Below are 21682 nucleotides of genomic sequence, written 5' to 3'. Positions count from 1 at the left end.
ACATTTTCAAAGTATCAAGTTTCAAAGTATCAAAGCGGTAATACTTAAGACATGCAATGCAAAGTTCATAATCTTACTATACCTGGCCGCCAGCCCAAAAGATTAATGTTCCAATTGATAACTTAAAGGGACCTGTTCAAGCAGAGTAGGTATAAGGAAATATTTGACAGAGTCCAAATTCAAAACCAAGTAAGGTAGTCCGGAAAATAGACACTGAATAATTTGTCTAAGAGAAATGACAAACCCAATGATGTTAAATCAGAAGGAATACTTTAGCTTTTTTACTTTTCTCCATTTCAGACATTAGCTTTAAAATTACACTTTTTTTCTTACCTGTGGGGCAAAATACCTTTATCTGCTGAATATTGTGTTTACATTTCAAAATTGATTCGCTACGCAAGAGCAAATACTAACAACTCTAATTTCCTTGAAGGCAAAACATATCAGAGAAAGAGACCCCTGATTCAAGAGTATGAGGGAATGCGTCTCAGATGTGTCATAGCAAATTATTTTTTTCAGATATCAGTCTTCGTTTCAGAACAATTGATAATGATTGCTTTCTGTAAATTATTCTCAGTGCTGAAGTTACCACTGCTTTTCCGATTATGACAATATAGCATGCACATGCTACATAATCATTACTGTTATATTCACGTCGTTGTGGTAGAGACAGCTTTGGTACGGTACAAAACCTAGAATTAACTCACTTATCGTTCGAAATGCAATACATTCTTGCTATATGTCTTAAACGATTATGCTGCGACTACACCACACGTTTTCATGCTCTGACTATGTTTCTTTTCGTATTAATACCCAAAAGTTAAGATAACAATTTCAACAAAATATATGTATATGAGAACATTAGTATGTTAACCAAAGAAAGTCAAGGTGGAAGTACAGATACAATCCATACATAATGTACCATATTATACAATTCAAGGGGGAAATGATGATGCCACAAGCAAAACCACAGAATTATGAAGAAAAGAAAGAACCGTTAGCCTGTTATTTTATAATTCGATAGATATTTTGTTGAGTGTAATATATTGAATCTAAACTAAAGATTGCATTATAGTATTTTAATATTTTGGAAAAGAATAAACACAATATTAAGGCGACGTTGTATGTACACAGTGTAACAGTTCATGTGAGCAAACGAGCTCTACTGCAATACTTATTAGAACAAGGCAATCAGGAGCAATACTATACATACAGTACAAAAGAACATTAACACACAATCATAAGTTGTAACATGTGTTTTTTACGTAGTGGGTTTACCATTTATAAAATCTTATTATTTATCTGTCTTTATCAAAACACGGTACAATATCCATGTAGATGTATCCATATCTGAACACTACTTAGGCGCAATTCACAAACACAAATATACATTGCGTTTTGTAAATATTATTAACAAATCGTGACTAAATTCAATGATCTCAATTTATTTACCATGGGAGATAATGCAAAATTGCAAAAATATACGTAATTTATCCATGTAAAGTCATGCAGTTCACTATGAGCATCCACATACTTGTTGTGCCTATAAAAGAAAACAAGTTCTATTTTTTTTTCGAAAAAAAGATAACCGACGCAGTAAAATGTTGTTCCATTTACTTCAACATTTATACATTTTCTGTTAAGAAAATGACACATACGGCACGTCATTTCAAATTTTCTATACAGTTTTTTTTTCGAATGCCACTAAGTTATCAATATTTGGCCAATCGTGAAACAGAATTGCGATCAGGTGAATTGCGTTGCCATAGAAGACCGTCCTTAAGGTCAAAGGGCAAAAAGCGAATCTATACCGACTGCGTCGAGAAAAAAAAACCGACGAAACACCGAAACATCATACAATGTAACAGAACATTATTCTATTAAAAAAAGAGGGAAACAAAGTCAATCCACATACAGAGTGTAGATGAAAGAATGAAAAAAACCAAAAAAAAAACAATAATGCATCAAAGAAACAAAACAAAAAAAGATGACACATTAACAACTAATACACCTACAGTATGACCACCCACAAAAAGTCTGAAGTGAATTTTAGAATATATTATTAATATTTCACCATCACAACAAATAACCTATCTGCCACAAAAGCATTCAGTCATTCATCTTGATAAACTGTAAAACAATTTACTTGTGTGATCCAAAAAGTTGTTTAGAAATACATTTTTGGCATTGGATGCAGTGATAATTGATACAAGAGTGGACATATTTGAGAAATTCCGTTTAAGCGAAATGAATTAAACAGTTATTAGTTCCTTAGGTGATATAGAATGCTTTAAACTAGAATTGTAAATAAACTAATTATGGGCATTTCATGCATACTGAACTGCCAATCACGTCAAAGTACAAAGAGGAAATTTGTATTCCGAATAGAACCACAGAGACAGAATGCTAGCACCATATCCAAAATAATTTGTTCGAAATAAAACAGAAAAAAAGATATACTTACAAGATCGATCTCACAAAAAAAAATCATCAGGATCATGGCATTCTTCATACGCAGTTGTAGGGTTGTTTGGTGGTGCTACCCTTATCACCAAACAGTCCTGATTTTGTGTGATTGCTGAAAAAGAAAACATGTTGTGTTAATATATCCAGGAACTCAGATCTTTTTAAACTGATTTTTAGATGTGTTTTATTGTGTAAAATATTTTCCAAAGTGGCCAGATTAAAAAGAGTGGGGGTTTTGATCTTCCCAAAGTAATTTTACCCAGCCGTATTTTAGTGCCTGTCCCAAGTCAGGTATTTTTAGTCTCTGTATGTATTGTTTCGCAACACTTTCAGTCCAGTTTTTTTCAACAAACGGTCGGCATTCCAACGGGAACAAATTGTGAATATCGTTTAGCTACATAATTTAACCACCTCAGTTTCCGCTATATAGATGACGTATTATCTTTAAAAAATCCTTATTTTGGTGACTCGATACATCGCATCTACCCCAAATAACTTTAGATGAAGGATACAACAGACACTGTGAAGTCAGCCTCATATCTTCCCCCCGCCCCTTGCAGGTCCGGGTGTTAAAAGAATAGGCCTGCAGCAGCGCTAAGCTTGACCGCAAACCATAGTGGTGCACCGTGTTGGGAAAGATGCCACGTTCCTCGCACGTTACAGAACCCTGCTGTGGTATTCGATAGGAGTAGGAACCTTTGCGCTCCGCCACAGGAGGCTAAATTGCCCGACCTTACCCATCCTCCTTTTTCCAGTGGCAATCAAAATTTGTCGACCCTATTATCCTTGTGACCCATCCTTTTTTTTCATTTCATGTTCATTTTATCACCCATTTCATGTTTATTGTCTGAATATAGCTGAAATATTGCTGCTCGGACGTTAAACCCCGACAAACAAACACCGCCACAGGAGGCTATATTGCCCAACCCTACCCACCTCTCCCAATTTCCAGTGGCAATCAAAATTTGTCGCCCCATTGTCCTTGTGTCCCATCCCTTTTTCATTTCATCATCATTTCATGTTCATTGTATCATCAATTTCATGTTCATCGTCTGAATATAGCTGATATATTGTTGCTCGGACGTTAAACCCCAACCAAGAAACAAACAAACAGCCTCATATCTTGACCTACACTTAGAAATCGATGGTAAAGGAAAACTATTGACCAAACTTTACGACAAACATGATGATTTTTCATTCACAATTGTCAACTTTCCTTTCATCTGTGGCAAAATCCCTTCAGTACCTGCGTGTGGAGTGTTCATTTCACAACTCATACGTTATGCCAGAGCTTGCCGAGACTACGCTTTCTTTTTGTATCGCGCTACAATTCTAACAAATAAGCTCCTGGAGCAGGGTTATGTTGATACAAGATTGAAGTCATCACAACAAACGTTTTATTTGTCGTCATCATGAACACGTGGATCGTTACGGTGTATCCATCTGCGCCATAAAAACTGATTTGTTCAACGTGTCATAGTTTTCCCTTCCTCTTTTGTCTGCCCCGGACTTGACTTTTTATGAGCACCTCGGTAAGTGTTTCTAGAAAAGAGGAGGACGCTTACCCTACCGGTGCACCTGGTCCATGCTCCCAGTTGTTAGTGGAGTCCGAGTTGCTCATTTGTCTGTTTTCCATGTCTGGTATTTGTCCCTGGATTACATTCGTTTGATTTCCGCTATAACCATGGTTCCCTTGATTACTCTTTCAGTTTACTTTTATGTTGCTGGAGTATATGGGGGCACCTTGTTGCTTAACCTGTGTATAATGTTGTTCTGGAGGCAATTTGCAGCCTGTCCTGTGATGCAAGCGTTTCCTCGTCATTCATGGAAGGCCCATAGCAGGTCTTGATCAAATATTTGCCATCCCTTTCAGGTTGTCTCTTTGATATATTCACCTTATTACTTCTCGTTATATTCGAATGTCGTAGGAAAACTTGCAACTATACTTTACGTGGGAATTCAGTGGTTCGTAGTAAAATGATATTGAAGTATTTATAGACAAAGGTATCAGTTAAGATATCATATTCATAATATTATTGGTATTGTTTCTTTTAGTAAAGGTTATTTCTTTTTTTTTTCAATTAATTGTTATAAAGATAAAAAAAACATCAATTTATGGTCCCCCTTTTTTGTTGCATTGAAGCAAAGATAAAATACACAATTGTAGTTTAATGTTATGTTTCTCGTCATATGACAATAAAATTAGATGGTTTAATAGTAAAAACAATCGATAATTGACTCTGTAAAATTTGAAAATTAAAAACTATCTATCTATTCAATTTTCTACAGTTTCAATATATATACAAAGAATTTCTTTGTGATTTAACCCATCTTTTGGATGGCTAGATATTTGCAATATCACACAATGGGCGATGTAATACGAACTATTGATATGAAAAAATCGCCATTACTAATTATTGATGTGTGGTACTGTAGTATTTTCTATAATATCTGATTGGTCGACCTTTCTGATTTTCTTTTCACGATACAATTGGTAACATCATTGACGTATGATCGTTTGAATTTTGTCCGTGACAGTTAATAAATGTATGCTGCCAATTATTCGAAAGAAATCATAACTCGAGAAAGTTGAATATCGTTCAAATATTTGTTATGATGTTGAAATTAAATAACTTTAATATTTTACGTATTTTGAAACCTATGAATATATTAATACAGGTTTTTTCTTATTGCGAAACAACCAACAATGTTAAGATTTTAGTCAAAAACAAAAACATACGAGGTATATCTCCAAAAACAGGAAGATTAGTGGAACCACCTGAGAGTCCAAGCACTTGTCCATCTGAAATCCGTGTATCCAACGAAAGCGTCGTTACCAAAATTATCTGAAAATATAGTATATACAATACAATACATAACAGTTTTTAATTTCCATTTTAATTGCATCATGTCCTACCTTAAAATTCCAAAGATAATCTTAAAACATATCGAATAAATAGATCTTCCTAATAGCATAGTCTGATAAAAATCTCGAATATGTCTATATCTGAGAATTTGTGATATTCTAACTTGAGTCCATTCTTTTTATTTATACTTAATCGTCTTTACAAAAGTAACAAAAAATAACTATTTTACAAACTTGTTCGCAGAAACTCCCTTACTGCTTCTCCTTCCTCATTTGTATGTATGTTCAAAAGACGTCCACCCAGGCTAGCACAGTAAATCTATTTAAGTGAGTGTTATCAAAATAAATTTGATGATAATGTACACATAATTTATCGTAACTGTTAATAGTAGCGTAGGATACACACGTACAGCAAATATGAAAGCCAACGACTTTTTTTGTTTTGTTTTTTTTTTTGTTTTTGTTTTTGTTTTTGTTTTTTTTTTTGGGGGGGTGGGATGTTGTGTTTCGGGGTGGTGGTTAAAAGAACCAGCAACAATTCAATAATGAACGAAGTTAAGTTGTTAGTTTATTGAATACAAAAAGTAATTAATTACATGGAAAGCATTCAAATTACTTCAAGGGGTGGATAACTCTTTAAATTGAACAAAAGTTGGTTGCATTGTCAGGGAACTTTCTAATCATTATCTTTGCCACCTATTATCGATCTAAATCAAAATGTATATATATATATATATATATATATGGTATGTACATCACATCGGAATAAACAATTCAGTAGTATAAAATTTACCCTTTTCAACCCATATCATAGGATTTATATATATATAAACAGCCTAATATTACTTTATTGTCGATGAAATATATTAGTTATCCAATATGTTCATTGTCAGTTTATCTACCATCTTATAGCGTTGTTTAACATATTTAGACGTTAATCTATACAAGTCTGAACATTTGTAGGTTTCAACCCCGGACTTGACTTTTTATGAGCAACTCTGCGGGTGTAAGCAAAGGACGCTTACCCTACCGGTGCACCTGGTCCATGCTCCCAGTTTTTAGTGGAGTCCGAGTTGCTCATTTGCTTTTGTTACTTTGTATGTATGATTTTAGTTGATTTATGTTCTTTGTTGTGTTTGTCTGTTTTCCATGTCTGGTCTTTGTCCCTGGATTACATTCTTTTGATTACCGCTATAACCTTGGTTCCCTTGATTACTCTTTCATATAGTATTGTAACTTATTGCACAATATATATATATGATGGTACAGAGCAATTGATCTAACTTGTTTCGAAATGTAGGATAAATATTATAAAACAGTTACTTCCGATTTTGATACTGATAATATCATATTGCATAAATCGAGCGCGTATTAATATATTCCACATGATATTGTCAGTATCAAATTATTTTGTAAATCGGTAATTGAAGTATTGCATATTTAATCATTTTATGTATATGTAGTTTTAGACTACTAATCTAGTATTGTGACTATACACTTTTGTTGTGTGATGTCATTTCCATTCACAATTCTAAAACGAGTTGCCATGTACAAGAGATGGAGAAATATTGGTCCAAAGGATCAAAGAAAACGCACAGATCAAATTTATGATGTTATACACATTAAATGATTTATCATATTTACATCTAAGGATATGTCCACATATTTCGCTAAACTCCTCCATCTGTTAATACAGCATGTAGGAGAGACAATGTTAGCATATCTGTGTATGAAAACGTTTAAATGGAATTAAAACTTTTATAACTGCATGTGGAATTTGTATTTCTTCGTATGGTCTCGAACTCATACCCTTGCAAAAATAATGGCAACATCGGCTGTGCCAAAATCAGAAAATGTAGTGTGGCAGGAAACCTCTATCAGAAATGTATTTGTCTCACGGTGTTTGAAGTCACCTTCTCTTCCAGTAACCAAGACGAATACAAAAAATAAAACCTTTGTTATACATAATGTATATTGTACGCGTGTTTTAAAGAGTAGATCCTCATCATCAGCAATAAAACAAATATCATTTAGATAAGTGCAAAACATATTGATAACTTTGACTTACCATGCTTTTTAAGAAGGTTCTTTCCATCGTGGAAAAGAAATAGCACTTGTTTGGTATGTTCATTCCTCCATTTGAAAGTTTGAAAAATGGTGAGGGACACTGTGGAGTCGATGAACATTGTGCTTTTTGAATAAATCAAAATGAAAACTATTAATTATGTTATCCGTTGTATTTTCAAGTGCAAGACGAACTAATTACTAATCGATGTCGTGGAGAGCGTCATGCTCTGAAACAAGAAGAGCTTGAAATCGTCCTGTTTGAAGTTATGTATTTAGGAGATTACGAATGGAGTGAGGAAGTTACTGTTTTACATTTAAATGCAGACGATAACCGATTGTCATATGATAACTCACATTTCCCGTTGGAACAGGCATCATTCATAACTAAGTTGCTAATTTTGTTTACAAAGCTCCGTCCCTCATAACAAACACTTCAAATTATATTCTAAATAAACAAAGCGTCTGGAAATAATCCACAGATCAAGTGTAACTCATTATAATTGACGTTTTAATAAACGGTCTGCTGTTTACCGATTGCGGCTTTAATTGTCATTAAATATTAATCAAAATGAAAATATGTTCAAAAGTGATACATATTTTGATGTGATAACAAATTATTTAGCTTTATTTCCATGATGTGCACAAAGATCAAATTAGTAGTAAAATTTCGTTTTTCGTATATTATGAAAACAATTGAGTTTCCGACATTTATTTTTTAAATATCATATATTTAATCGTTCATGAAGATTTGTTAAATGACTGATGGTAACAGACAGAACAATAATAAGTCCTTGAGCAATGATATAAAAGATTGATAATTCATTAAAAAGTAAACAAACCTTGTACCTACTGTACTAGAATCTAATAAGAAAATCCAAGAGAAATGTTAGTAAATCGCAGTATTTATATCTGACGTTCCTGTGATAGGAATATCGATTATAAAAAAACGTCGGGCGAGCTTGTGGACAAAATACCAAACCGCGGACCCAAAGGGTGTCAGACAAGGTAGAGGTCTCATCTAATATTAATGATCTTAGAGGTAGAGGTAACGCCACCAGCCCAAATATCAATCTTGTGCTTCAGCTATTCTTTGTACCAAGAAGTCTTATGTTTGTCATAAAAGAAATCGATTTTTTTGTCAATCAATTATTGAAGATGTGCTTCAGCCTTTTTTGTACCAAGAAGTCGTATGTTTGTCATAAAAGAAATCGATTTTTTTCTCAAACATTCGAAAAAAATATTAAGTATGAAAGTGTTCTTCTTGAAGCTTTTACATTTGTCTAGCTTTCCTTTATGTCAAGTTATTGACCGTTATGAATATTCAAACAATCACTTCCTTGCTACATACGTCATATTCGAAATACATCATTGATGACAGAAAAATTTGAGCCACTACTTTTCAAAGCATGACACACCCTATTAAATCGATCAAATTCGAATGTGTTTGGTAATGTATTTGTTGAGATGATAATTCGATGATTAGTCATTGATTGTGTTGGCTTTGTCTTTTGACAAATCAATAGTTTTCCCATGTTTTACTATTAGAAAATAATGTCTTCTAACCTTGTTGTTTTATCCTTAAAATACAAGCTATAATCAAAAAGAAAGACTCTCTTAATATGGCATTAGAACATCTTAACAAGACATACAATACAAAAACTTAAGAAGCCAACAAATGAGTTCCCAATGAGTTGACAAGAAAAAGTAGAAGAACAATCATACTTACCTGGGCAGGTCGTTGGGGCCGGTGTTGTACAGACTGGGCAAGTTACAACTGGTGGTGAAACGGGCATTTGAAAAAATGTCAAACTTGTAATTAACACAGGCAACAAACCTAAGAGAATGTATACTCTGGTTAAAACAAACAGGAAATAATATATTCAGATGGCTGTATTTCAATTCGTAATAAACTTTTTATCGACCTCGGAACGTTGCATATTGAAGAGAATAGTATGTCTTTTATGGTAAACACTTGATGTTTTCCAGAATCAAGCTTTATATTGTATTAGGTTCTTCGTCGTTGAAGTCAACAATGGCTGCTTGTATTTTAAATTCAATGTTTAAGAGTGGTATTTTATTGTGTCTAGAAAATTAAAAACAGTTGAAGAAAATTACTTTGTTGGCTTTTTCTTCGGAAAGAAAACCGTTAGGCAACGAGCTTTCTCAAGCACCAGTCTTTGCTTTAATTAGCCAGTGGGTGAAACATGGTAAAAAAAACACACTTAGACAGTGTCCAATGTACTTTAAATCCTTGACTTGTACAAGTTAAATTAGCAGCATTCATTAGGTTTTCTTTTTTTTTTGTGGCATCCTAAGCTTAATCGAACTAGTTTATACGAAAGCACAAAGAGTTTAAATAATTATACAATTATCTTATAACTAAAATGTTTTATTGTGAATACGCAATGCACGACATCTTTTATTCCTATTAGTAATAAGGGTGTGTGATATTTATTAAGTTCGACACAATTACCTCATAACACCACAAGCTTTGATTTCAAAGCCCACCACGCTTATCATTACGTCACCAATTATCCCCGAGTTATATACTGGGAAGTAAATTGCCTTTGAATCTGAATATGCAGCGCTGTAGACAGTGTTCCCTACTCTCAATGTTAAAGGAGATTAAAAAAGGGGGTAGTTACCTGTATGTTCAGATCTTAATGGCACATAGTGAATGATATATTATATACGTTTCTTTTCGTATTTCAATCAGATAGAACCCCTTAGTAACCTATGAATTTTACGAAATTATTAAGGCTGCACTAACCCGTGAGTGCAAATCATTCTTAGCGTTTCGGAAGTTATATTGTAAATAAATACACCAATGTCTTTGAGGTATCTAATTTCTTAAAGAAAATCCTTATTTCAAAGGGACAGTTTGATAGTTTATTTTTTTTTAAACTTCAAAACTGGTGTCGTCAATATAAAATACCGTTTTACCAAGAAGAAGAACTGCATTAATAATATTTTCTCCACCAAAAAGCGGGGGTTGTACCACTGGTATTTCATTTTGTAACAGAAAGATCTCCGGAAGTCTGGACAACAAAACAAAATAATATTCATAACCGTTGTTTAGACTCAATCCGTATTTTGCTTCTCAAAATGTGTTCCAGTCTAAAGTGATCACTTAATTTTTTTTATCAAATATCAGAAACTGAATTCGGAATAATAAATGTTACATTACTAATACTCATTATCAATACCGAAATTGAATTTGTCTGAATTTAATTTCAAATCACACACCTTTTCTGCTTTTGGATTGTTTTCCAGAAACACAATAATTAGCTAATTAAAATGTTAAACTAACCTTAACGGATTCACTTCTGTTCCATCAGTCATCCTTCAAAAACAAATTGGAATACAGAGTCACAATATGAAGTTTTCAATTGACGTTTTACGGGATATTTCACCTTGACAAAATCATACTTTCGGAGATATATTTCATAAAGTGGCTTACTGCTACCACTGATGCCATACATTGTCTTTTGGAATCTTTTCTCGTGTTGACAGTTATCGGATATTCAAAAATACCAATCATGTTTATGACAATTTCGATAGGCTGTACACAAACTTCAAAAAGTAACCTTTCATTATAGGCAGGATTGAAATCAAATATATACTGTATCAAACCATTAATTGTATCCAAGAAATACTGAAAACCAACTTCACCTCCTGAAACGTGTAACGTTCCCAATCCTACGCACACGAAGCACAAGAAACACGATCCCACGAAACACGAAACATGATACAATGAAACACGCACACGATACACGAAAGCCACACGATACACATTACACGAAGCACGATGAACGAATAATCGGAAGTATTATTCTCAGTAATTGGTATATTTCGAAATCTGACTTGTAAAACGAAACTAATAATATTTGTGACATACGGTGTACGCGTTCGTCGTATTTTGTTGATTGCTAACCTCTTACATGTAATTTTATATGAATGTGTATTATGCTTTAATAAACACATTCGATATACACAATTTTTAAATGTCTATAAATGTTTTGATATATAATCACGTTAATTTTCGTTATACATCGTACATTGCGAAAACATTGTCATTGGTCTGGAAGTATAAAAATGTTGAAAGTTCTTAAAAATGAAGAAAAATTCTAAAACAAAAAAGTTGATATAAAAATGTTTTTACCATACAATCATATTGCTTTGAATATGAAATACATAGAACTACTTTCATGTGTAAAATGTCCACATTTGTTGAATTTGGATCATTGTGATAAAAGCACTCTATTTTAAAATAATTAATAGCTATTTTAACTAATGCAATACCATCTTATTGGTCTTAAAAATAATATTGCATTGTTGATATGTAAAATGTCCATTTTGTTATACATGGTACATTCCAAAGCATTTTCACTGGTCTCTGAGTATAAAAATATTGAAATTTCATGACATTTGGGTAAACTATTCTCAATTTTCAGATAGTAGAGTGTTTTGGACCGATGCGATACCATCTAATTGCCCTGAATATGATAAGAAAGTAATTTCCATGTGAAAAATGCCCAAATTTGTTGTATATGGATAATTCAGAACACATTTTTCTTGTTCCAGGAGAATAAAAATACTAAAATTTCATTAAGTATTGGTAAAAAGTACCCTATTATTGAAATAATTTAGCTATTTTAACTACTGGGATACCATCTTATTTGTCTAAAAAAGAAAATATTGAATTGTTTGTATGAAAAGTGTCTATTTGTATTATACATGGTACATTGTAAAAACATTTTATGACTGGACTGGTCGTATGAAAAAAAAATTGAACTTTCATAAAATTTGTGTAAAATATACAAAATTTGTAGATAAAAGAGGGTTTTTGGCTTATGAAACACCATAATATTGCTCTAAATATGAAAAGAAAGTAATTTTTATGTGACAAATGTCCAAAAATTTCATAAAGTATTGGTAAAAAGCACTCTATTTTGAAATAATTTATCTCGTATAACTGATGCGATACAGTCTTACTTGTCTAAAAAAGAAAATATTGCATTGTTGGTGTGAAAAATATCCATTTTTTTATTATACATGGTACATTATGAAAACATTTTCACTGGTCTCTAAGTATGAAAATATTAAAATTTCAGAAAATTGGGGAAAATATATACACATTTTAGATAATAGTGTATTTTTGAATTGCTCTAAATATGAAAAGAAAGTAATTTTTATGCGAAAAATGTCCATATGTATTGTATATGGATCATTGGGAAGTCGTTTAGATGCACGTTTGAGTTATTATTTTCATGGGATTCAGGAGATTAGTCCCAATGCGCATGACGTCACATCCGGTGATCACGGACCAAAGTGACTATTGACCACTGACCCCTGCGGCGACCACATGCGTCAATATGCTGTCGACCGTGACATCATGCAACAACCCAGAAAATCATTAATTGGCAGTATCTTTGGCGAACAAATATTATTCATTACTCCGTTGATGAAGTGGTACCTGGCCCATGGACTGGTCGTCAGCAAAGTACACCAAGACCTGGAATATACACCGTCCATATGTTTTCAAAAGATCTGAGAGGATATCAGTAACGCCAGAAGAGCTGGAAAGGTCGATCCACATCAGAAAATCGTGACCGAAACCAAACAACTAACTGGCAACTCCATGTACGGGACCACTGTTACAAACAAAGAAAAACATATTGACATTTTTTTTATACTAAGGGAGATTCAGTTGGACAATATCTTAGAGACCCCTTATTTCGTACATGCAATCAATTGAATTACAATCCATTTGAAATTGCAATGGCCAAAGGTCAATTAATCTAGATTTACCTTTTTACATTGGATGTTTTGTGTACATGTATGCCAAGTTACGGATATTGCAATTTTATTATAATTTCATTGATGTATTCGTTGATCGTAGGGACTATCAATATTGATCTATGGACACGGAGTCTGTGTACATGACCCTTTCCGCAGAGTCCTTAAGAACAGGTGATACGTCCCTATTTAAAACTAACGTACGAGGGGGAAAACATCTCTGGTTTCCTCGATCTGACACTCCCAAACATGCCGCTGTCGATAAAAGGACTCCCGTTCCGTCTAAAGAAGAATACAGAGGGGATGGGATTGTTTCCCTTTGCAGTAAAACCTATTACTGTTTCGGTCATTCTGATAAATTTAGCTGCAAAGGGGTAAAAAAAATTACATGACATTATTAAATCGACCTACATGGACGTCATCTATCGAAAAAGTCTGGATCGGGTGACAATCGCGGATTCCGATCCGTGGACAACAAAATATGTACATATTTATAAGAAAAGGTGGGCTTTCCCTATTTTACCCTAAACGAAAAGTTTTGGCGTACGGTGTGTCCACGGAAACCCTCGATCTTTAGTTGATTGTTTACAAATAAATAACTATTTTCTAAATACAATGTCCATTATTTTTTAAATAATTTTTAAGTGGTCGTATATGTGTACTCGTTGGCAAAATATTTTATCTTAACATATACTAAGTGGTCCTCAGTAGTTTTGATATTTGATAATAGTTTGTATAATTTACTATTTTTTAATTGTCATTTTTCCTCAATGGTTTGTCAATTTTATATACTTATTACGTATGCTAAGAGGTCCCTCGGTCGTCTTCACAATAACAGTTTGTATATATTTAACTTGTCATTTATCTTCTTAATAGATGTCCATTTTTGAATCAAATCTTCTTCATACATTCAATGAATTAAATGTCGTGGTGGTTTGATAATACTAAGTGGTCCTCGGTGGTCTTCATAATAATAGTTTCTATATTTCACTATTTTATTTGTCATTTTTTTCGTCTGAATTCCTCAATAGTTTATCTTTACATATACTATGTGGTCCTCGGTGGTTTTACGGGTGGTGTGGTCTAAATATTGTACAATACTATATATTTTTAATTTGCATCTTCTGTAAATATTTGAATCATATAGATTCAATGATTCAAATGTCTCGGTGGCTTGATAATACTGCATTGGAGGTTTTTGTTCAGTGTGTAATAGTTTTTTTTAATGAGTTTCTTTTTACAATCCCTATATTTTTGAATGTGACGTGTTAATACCTAGGTCGAATGGATCAACTACCTTATAATGATTTTGTAGAATATGTATGCATATTTTTTATACATGTACCACAATTAAATACATGTACTTGACAATAAATTGTGTATGTTTTGTATAGAATTGTATTTGACTGTTTCGTGGACCTAATGAAAATAGACCCACTACACACAATAAAGGTAAATAACAAGCGAATAAAGGAACGTAATAGACGTATACCAAATGAAAACAGAGAGACGTATTTCTTGAGTAAAGCATGTTAAAAACACAATGGAGATGGACCAAATGAAAGAGGCACATAAAAATAGAGCCAATACACAAACACTTAAAAGCAAATACCAATCAAAAGTTGGACCCTCTTTTAACAAACAATGAATAGAAAAACCAAATAAGCGAATAAACATAATAGACATAGACAATAAAACAAAGAGACGCACAGAAGCGTAAAGAATAATCAAAGGAACCAAGGTTCTAGCAGAAAAGAACGCAATTCACGGACAAACATGGAAAACAGGCATACACATGATAACCATGTTTTGTTCAGCAGAAAAAGGAGATATCTTTATTACAATTATTAACTTTTCTGCAAGTTATATTATATTAACTACAATATTCAATGAAAAATGTTTTTTATTTTTCAAAAAAATAAGAAACTTAAAGTGTAGTCTGCTATCGTAAATAAATCGGTCGTTCACACGTATCCGTCACATGTCAACGTATCTGAGGTCGCCAGTGCGTTAGTTTCTATGTCGCCGCTATGTGAAAAAGTATATGGTTTAGAAAATGCAAAAGTGACGTGGCATGCGCTATGTCGATTTACCTGACTTATACTTCATTCCAAAGAGCATATTTCATTTTACCAGAAAACTGCTGCAGGAAGTTATCTATCGGTAGCGTTTTGTTTTAATATTCGTTTAAATACAAGGAAACGACAAAATATCTTAACTCATGCAGGTTACAAGGCATTGTTTATTTTCCATGTAGATTTTTCAGACTTCCCGCAGCACCTTTCGAAAAATATGCATATTCATTGACCTTCCATTAAAATTTGGATGTACAAATTTGTCATCTTCCAACTACACTTTTGACATTTATGTGGTCCGACCAAGGCTTGATTAACCGATCACGTGACTCATTCTTATTGCACATATTGACATTTTGTTGATCTGTATAAGTTTCATTTTATGCCCTTGTATACTTAAAATAGGAACATCGATGAAATTTCACGTATTAAGATGAGTTTAAAAGTAGTTTGTTTTCGTTGATGAAATTATGACAATTTAAGACATTTCTCCTTAACACACCCGCGTGATTCTACCACGGACTGTATGGAACTTGAAACGTCAACGCCTGCACTGAATGATAGTTTACGTTCTTATGCTACGCATTTTCCTTTGTCGAAAAACTACTTTGTTACGGTATGCACCTATCTAGGCAAAGTGAGAATCAATGTGAGAAGGTTCATACAAAATCGACCTACAATCCAGGGACACTTTTGAGATGCGGCATAGTGGGATCACTTGAAAAGACTCGTCCCTCGCATTGCCATCGCCGAAGCCTCAACATGAACCAATCAAAGGACAGAATGATCGACCAATCAGAGGCGACGTCTCATAAAGAATACACCAATCAGAAACCAGAAAAGACTTGACCAATCGGATAAGAGAGATGACTACTATATAAAGTACGTGCGACGATTCAATACCATAAACGAATGCAACATGTCAAAACGTCAACTTCAAATAGAAGACTATCATGGTACAAAGAAGGAAGTGGAGCACCCAGTCAGACGGTTGGTCCAAAATCTGTTCAACAAAAACAAGTATCACACAACCGTCAGTCTGAATGCCCATTACTTGGTTTTGTTTAAAAATCCCAAGGACGTATCACATGACCATGGCCCAACAAATGTTTCCCAAAAAGACAAGCTACTTGATGAAATCGTACAAGTATGCCACTACCAAATCCCACGGATATTTACTGATCGACATGAAACAGGCTACTCCCGACATCTTGAGATTAAGGACCAACATTTTCCAAGCTGAGAATCAGGACGTATTCAACATTATATAAGGCGACTTTATCGCGACTGGACTTCATTCTCCGACCGGATACGGAAGGAGTAACATCGTGTCTCCAAGCCTGAGAAAACACGCGACAGATATCGCCTATTTACAGAAAGCGAAACCCTGCATCAGAAAGGCATTGATACAGCAAGAAGACAGGAGTTTGGTAGATTGTTTTTGCGAAATAGCGGACAACATACTCAGGGGAAAGGTCTAGCTTACATCCCAACGAAAAGCCAGACTGACGAAAAGGAAGAGTGGACAAAGAAAACGATCCCTCTGAAACAGAAGAAAGCCGTCTTACAAAAAGGACGCTTTCTGGGTTCTCTTCTGGCACCTTTGGCTTCTGTGGTGGTTCTCATCCTGTCAATGAAACGAATGGTATTGACCATACCCTATCTCCGACCCCAACCAACACCTACATTACCCGTCGACAAAAGAGTGAAAGCCATGGGTACATCGATCAAAACATGAGAACGCTAATCGAACGTGAAGACCTAACAGCAGACGAACGCATGAAATGATACGGCCAGATACATGAATATCTACGACGACTTTAAACTACGGACCGTCAAAACGGATGTCCCCACCCCCGTGACGACCGAGCAAACTGACTCCGTCGAAGAATAAATCTTGCGAAGCGTACCCAAAACGATGAAAAACAGAGAAACGATAGAAGGAACGAACGTGGTCGACTTGGTCAAAGACATACTCAGAAAAAGAAATACTTTTAATCCGGAAGGGTGGCCCACTTTTGTCAAAGCTCTCCGGAAAGCTAATGTTCCACAGGATTTGATTTGACACGAGGAACGATGAAAATACATGACACAAAATAGGACCCCGAGAAGACGGACAGACAGCGAGTTTCCCGTAAGATTCGAAATACCCATGAAACCCCCGACGTCGACCCCCATGACGAAACCTAGACTTCCAAAATGGACCCAGTATAAAGGAAAAGTAACGACAAAAAATAATTTGTTCACAACATGGAATCGAGCTATTACCATCTATCGGAGCCTGGCAGTTACGGCGGAATCATTAAATTTAAACATAAAGGATAGGCCGAAAAAGGAAGTGAAGCGATGGTTACAGACGCAGGATGTATATACGTTACACAAACCGACCCGACGGAGATTTCCTGGGAGAAAAGTCATAGTCTACGGTATAGACCATCTTTGGCAAGCCGACTAGGTGGACGTGGCAAAACTGAGTTCATACAACAACGGCTTCAAGTATCTATTGACCTTTATAGACGTGCAATCCAGATATGCATGGGTTGTTCCGATAAAAGGTAATACTGGAAAAACTGGAAGAAGCTTTCAACACCATCTATGAAGAAGGAAGTGTTCCCATACGACTACAGACAGACAGAGGAACCGAATTTACGAATAGAGTGATTCGTTCACTTTTTCACCACGTATAACGATGAAAACAAGGCCAGTATCGTTTAACAGAACGTTAAATACCAAGATGTGGAAATATTTTACCCATAGAGAAACTCTCACTTACCTCCAAGTGCCTCCTCGAAGACATGGTAGACTCGTATAACAGAACGATTCACAGATCCACGGAAACCGTCAACTGGGCCAATCATGGCGTTGGTATTCATAAAGCCCGAGGCGAAAATAATACATTCATTCACAACATTACAACAATCCATCCGGATTACATTCAAAACAACACATGGCATCTTCTACGTTTTGATGTGTCTCCTTTAAATCCGGAACTAGGACCGGAATGATTTTCATCACGTCCAACGATGTATCATATTGTTCGAATGTCAGAATGATTCTATGCTCACTTGGGTGTCTAAGGTTGTCGTTGGGTGATATCAAGAGAATGACGATTTTGAAAATGTCTGGAGTGTTTATTCTCCCCGCAACCACACGCGATTGGATCTCACACGTTTGAATTTCATTGGTCGCAATTATCACATTTAACTCTATAGGACGACGCTAATGGAAGTGTGGTTGTGTAATGAACGATTCGAATCCATAGGACGATGCTAATGAGAAGGCGGGTGCCGTTTTGAATTCGTCCGCGTCATACTAATACACTATAGCGTGGGGGAGGTACGGGTCAGAATGGTCATTAGTCAGAATAATCAGTGGTCAAGAGAGGACACTTCCGGTCACACCCAAGGGTCACTTCCGGTCCTTGACCAACGGATGTGACGTCATGCGCATGCGCATTGGGGTACACCTCTTTGTACCTCCTGAAATATAATAACCCAAACGTGCATATATACTACTTTGGTAACACAATTTCCTTGTTTCAGGAGAATAAAAATACCAAAATTTCATAAATTTTTATTAAAAAGTACTCTTTTCTGAATAATTAAGCTATTTTAACTAATGCAATACCATGTTATTATTCTAAAATGAAAATATATCATTGTTGATATGAAAAGTGTCCATTTTTATAATACGTGTTACATAATGAAAACATTTTCACTGGTCTCCGAATATGAAAATAGTAAAAGTTCATAAAATTGGTGTAAGGTATACTCAATTTTAAATTAAAGGGTACTTTTGACTTATGCAATACCATCTTATTCCTCTGAATGTGGAAAGAAAGTATTTGTTATGGGAACAAATGTTGTTTATGGCATATAGGGAACACATTTTCTTCATTCAAGGAAAATTAAAATACCAAAATTTGAAAGAAAAAGTATTAGTAAAAAATATTCTATTTTGTAATAATATAGCTTTTAAATTAATGCAATAACATCTTGTCTAAAACAGAAAATATCAAATTGTTGATATGAAAAAAATCCATTTTAATTATACATGGTACAATGCGAACACATTTGCACTGGTCTGGGAGTATAAACATATTGAAATTTCATAAAATTGGGGTAATATATACTCCATTTTTATTCTCAAAAGACAAACTATCCATTAGGGGAATGATCGACTTGAAATCTTAACATATATAGTTCGGGAAACTTTTTCCACAATCATTCCGAAAGGCCTTTCAAATTTTTACAGTATTTTATTATATGTACAAATAATGTTCGAATGTTTGAAACCAATTAATTCCTACAAGTATTGATTCTTGACAAATGTAAAAGGAATATTGATTTTGGAAAAGAAAACGAAATTACAACGGTATTCCGTAAAATTAATCTACCATAGGAGCTATTTTTAGAACACAATCCGTTGCACGAAGAACAAAACACGAAGTGCACACACGAAAGCCTTACGCACACGATGCCTACACTGCACGATGCATGATTCCACGATACACGCACACGATGCCTACACTGCACGATGCATGATTCCACGATATACGCACACGGAGGACATGAAGCACGCTAAAATGGGAATGTTACACATTTCATATCTAAATATGAAACCAAATACACAAATATGAGGTTTTACTATGCGAAGAACAAGGCATTAAGCCATGGAGGTTTAGGTCTTTGTAACATTGCACATTTTTGATAAATAAGGTATGATATAAATCGTTATCAGGCGAGTTTGTCTACTAGGTTACAAAAGTACCATCGTCCAAGTGGTCATAAATGCAAAAAATACTAACGAAATTGCACTTTACGGTTTATCAAAGAGTAATCAAGGGAAACAAGGCTGTAGTGGTAATCAAAAGAATGTAGTCCAGGGACAAAGACCAGACATGGAAAACAGACATACACAACAAAGAACATAAAATTACTAAAATAATACATACAAAGCAACAAATGCAAATGAGCAACTCGGACTCCATTAAAAACTGGGAGCATGAACCAGGTGCAACGGTAGGGTAAACATCCTCTGCCCTCCTAGAAACATCACCGAATAAAAAGTCATATAGACAAAAGAGGAAAGGAAAACTATGACATGTCGAAGAAATCAGTTTTCATGGCGCCGATGGATACACCGTAACGATCCACAAGTTCATGATGGCGACCATAATACTTCTAATTTCTATAGAGAAAATTATTTTTTACAGTGCTATTAAACAGTGATATAACAGCGGTAACCTTCGACAACATACAATAATGCATTACTCAAACCGAAGGAGCTTTGAAATATGTACACAAAATGTGTAAGAAGGCATTCGAATGATGCAAATTCAACACCAAATCTTATAATTATTGTTAAGTATTTATGATTTTCCTCTTCCATCAACTTGCATTGAAGAGTTAAAGGTAGAACTTAATTTGAAAACAAAAAACACATCTTAAAATAATAGTCTGAAATTTTTGTTCAATCAAAAATAAACTGTTCAGGTCAATGTTGATAAAGACTTACCTTTTTGCTCAATCCTTATTCACCGAAAATCATACTGATTGATTTTGTTTTTATGTCTGTGCTTTTTATTGGTTGAAATTCTAGGTTTTTATTGAGAAACATTTGCATTAACGAATGCAAAGACGGTAAACTGTCAACGTAAAAAAAACATAACATTTGCCTGATAGCTACAATGAAATACACACATACTGATGTCCTCATCTTCTACAAGGAAGTTGAGCGGCTTGGGAATTCTGAATAATAATCGAGCCAGGGATTTCATAAATTCTATTTTTACAGGAGAAAAAATAAACTCAGATTTTTTATCTCTTGAAATTCTAAAAATTGCTGTGAGTGTACTATTTTTCGTGGGGTACCAGTTTTCGTGGATTTCGTTGGTATGCCAAACCACGAATTTTGGTTCCTAACGAAAAGGAGATTTCCTTTGATGTGTATACTGAAAACCTTCAAACCACGAATTTAAGAATCCACGAACCTGTGTTTCTTCCCCAATCCACGAAAATTGGTAACCACGAATTAAAGTACTTTCATAGTAATTCAAATTTTAATTTTTATTTCATTGAAGCGGTAAAATTCTGCTAGGGCTTCCTCCTGTTGAAAATCCTGGGTACATCAAATATGCTTACACGTATAAGGGATGACCCGGAATGACATCCCAATCAAATCAACTAGAATATGCCATTACTGCATGATTACTGAAAGTTGTTCTCTTGTGTTTTATAATAAATGTAATACTTAGGTAAATTTCAATTGGTATCATATCAATTAATAACAAGTCTTGGAATATATATATATACAACTTGTAGGTAGATGTACACATGTATTATAAAAGAGTAATCAACTGATCCAAGGTTATAGCGGTTATCAAAGAGTAATCAATGGAACCAAGGTT

General features: G+C 34.4%; 1 protein-coding gene across 3 annotated transcripts; it reads right to left on the bottom strand.

The window, feature by feature from the left end:
• Positions 1–604: 604 nt before the first annotated feature.
• LOC148602940 (uncharacterized) lies at positions 605–21472 on the bottom strand. Of its 3 annotated transcripts, XR_015916759.1 has the most exons (9): positions 20791–21472; positions 10710–10742; positions 10343–10437; positions 9126–9233; positions 7401–7522; positions 5567–5651; positions 5207–5312; positions 2465–2578; positions 605–1543 (listed from the first exon to the last, which is right to left on the bottom strand). XR_015916759.1 is itself a non-coding variant. In XM_088553252.1 (8 exons), the coding sequence occupies exons 2-7, from the start codon at positions 10739–10741 to the stop codon at positions 2475–2477; spliced, it is 546 nt and encodes a 181-aa protein (XP_088409378.1). In that variant the 5' UTR covers position 10742; positions 20791–21472; the 3' UTR covers positions 605–1543; positions 2465–2474. The 3 variants fall into 3 exon arrangements, 2 of the variants coding, with proteins under 2 accessions (XP_088409378.1, XP_088409379.1); XM_088553252.1 differs by lacking the exon at positions 5207–5312; XM_088553253.1 differs by lacking the exons at positions 5207–5312; positions 20791–21472 and having other exon boundaries at positions 10710–11937.
• Positions 21473–21682: the final 210 nt, after the last annotated feature.

Source organism: Perna viridis, chromosome 11, assembly GCF_037379345.1.
Source record: "Perna viridis isolate PV_CMFRI_1.1 ecotype Kerala chromosome 11, ASM3737934v1, whole genome shotgun sequence".
Taxonomy (NCBI): domain Eukaryota; kingdom Metazoa; phylum Mollusca; class Bivalvia; order Mytilida; family Mytilidae; genus Perna; species Perna viridis.
This window is presented reverse-complemented; position numbering and strand designations above follow the sequence as displayed.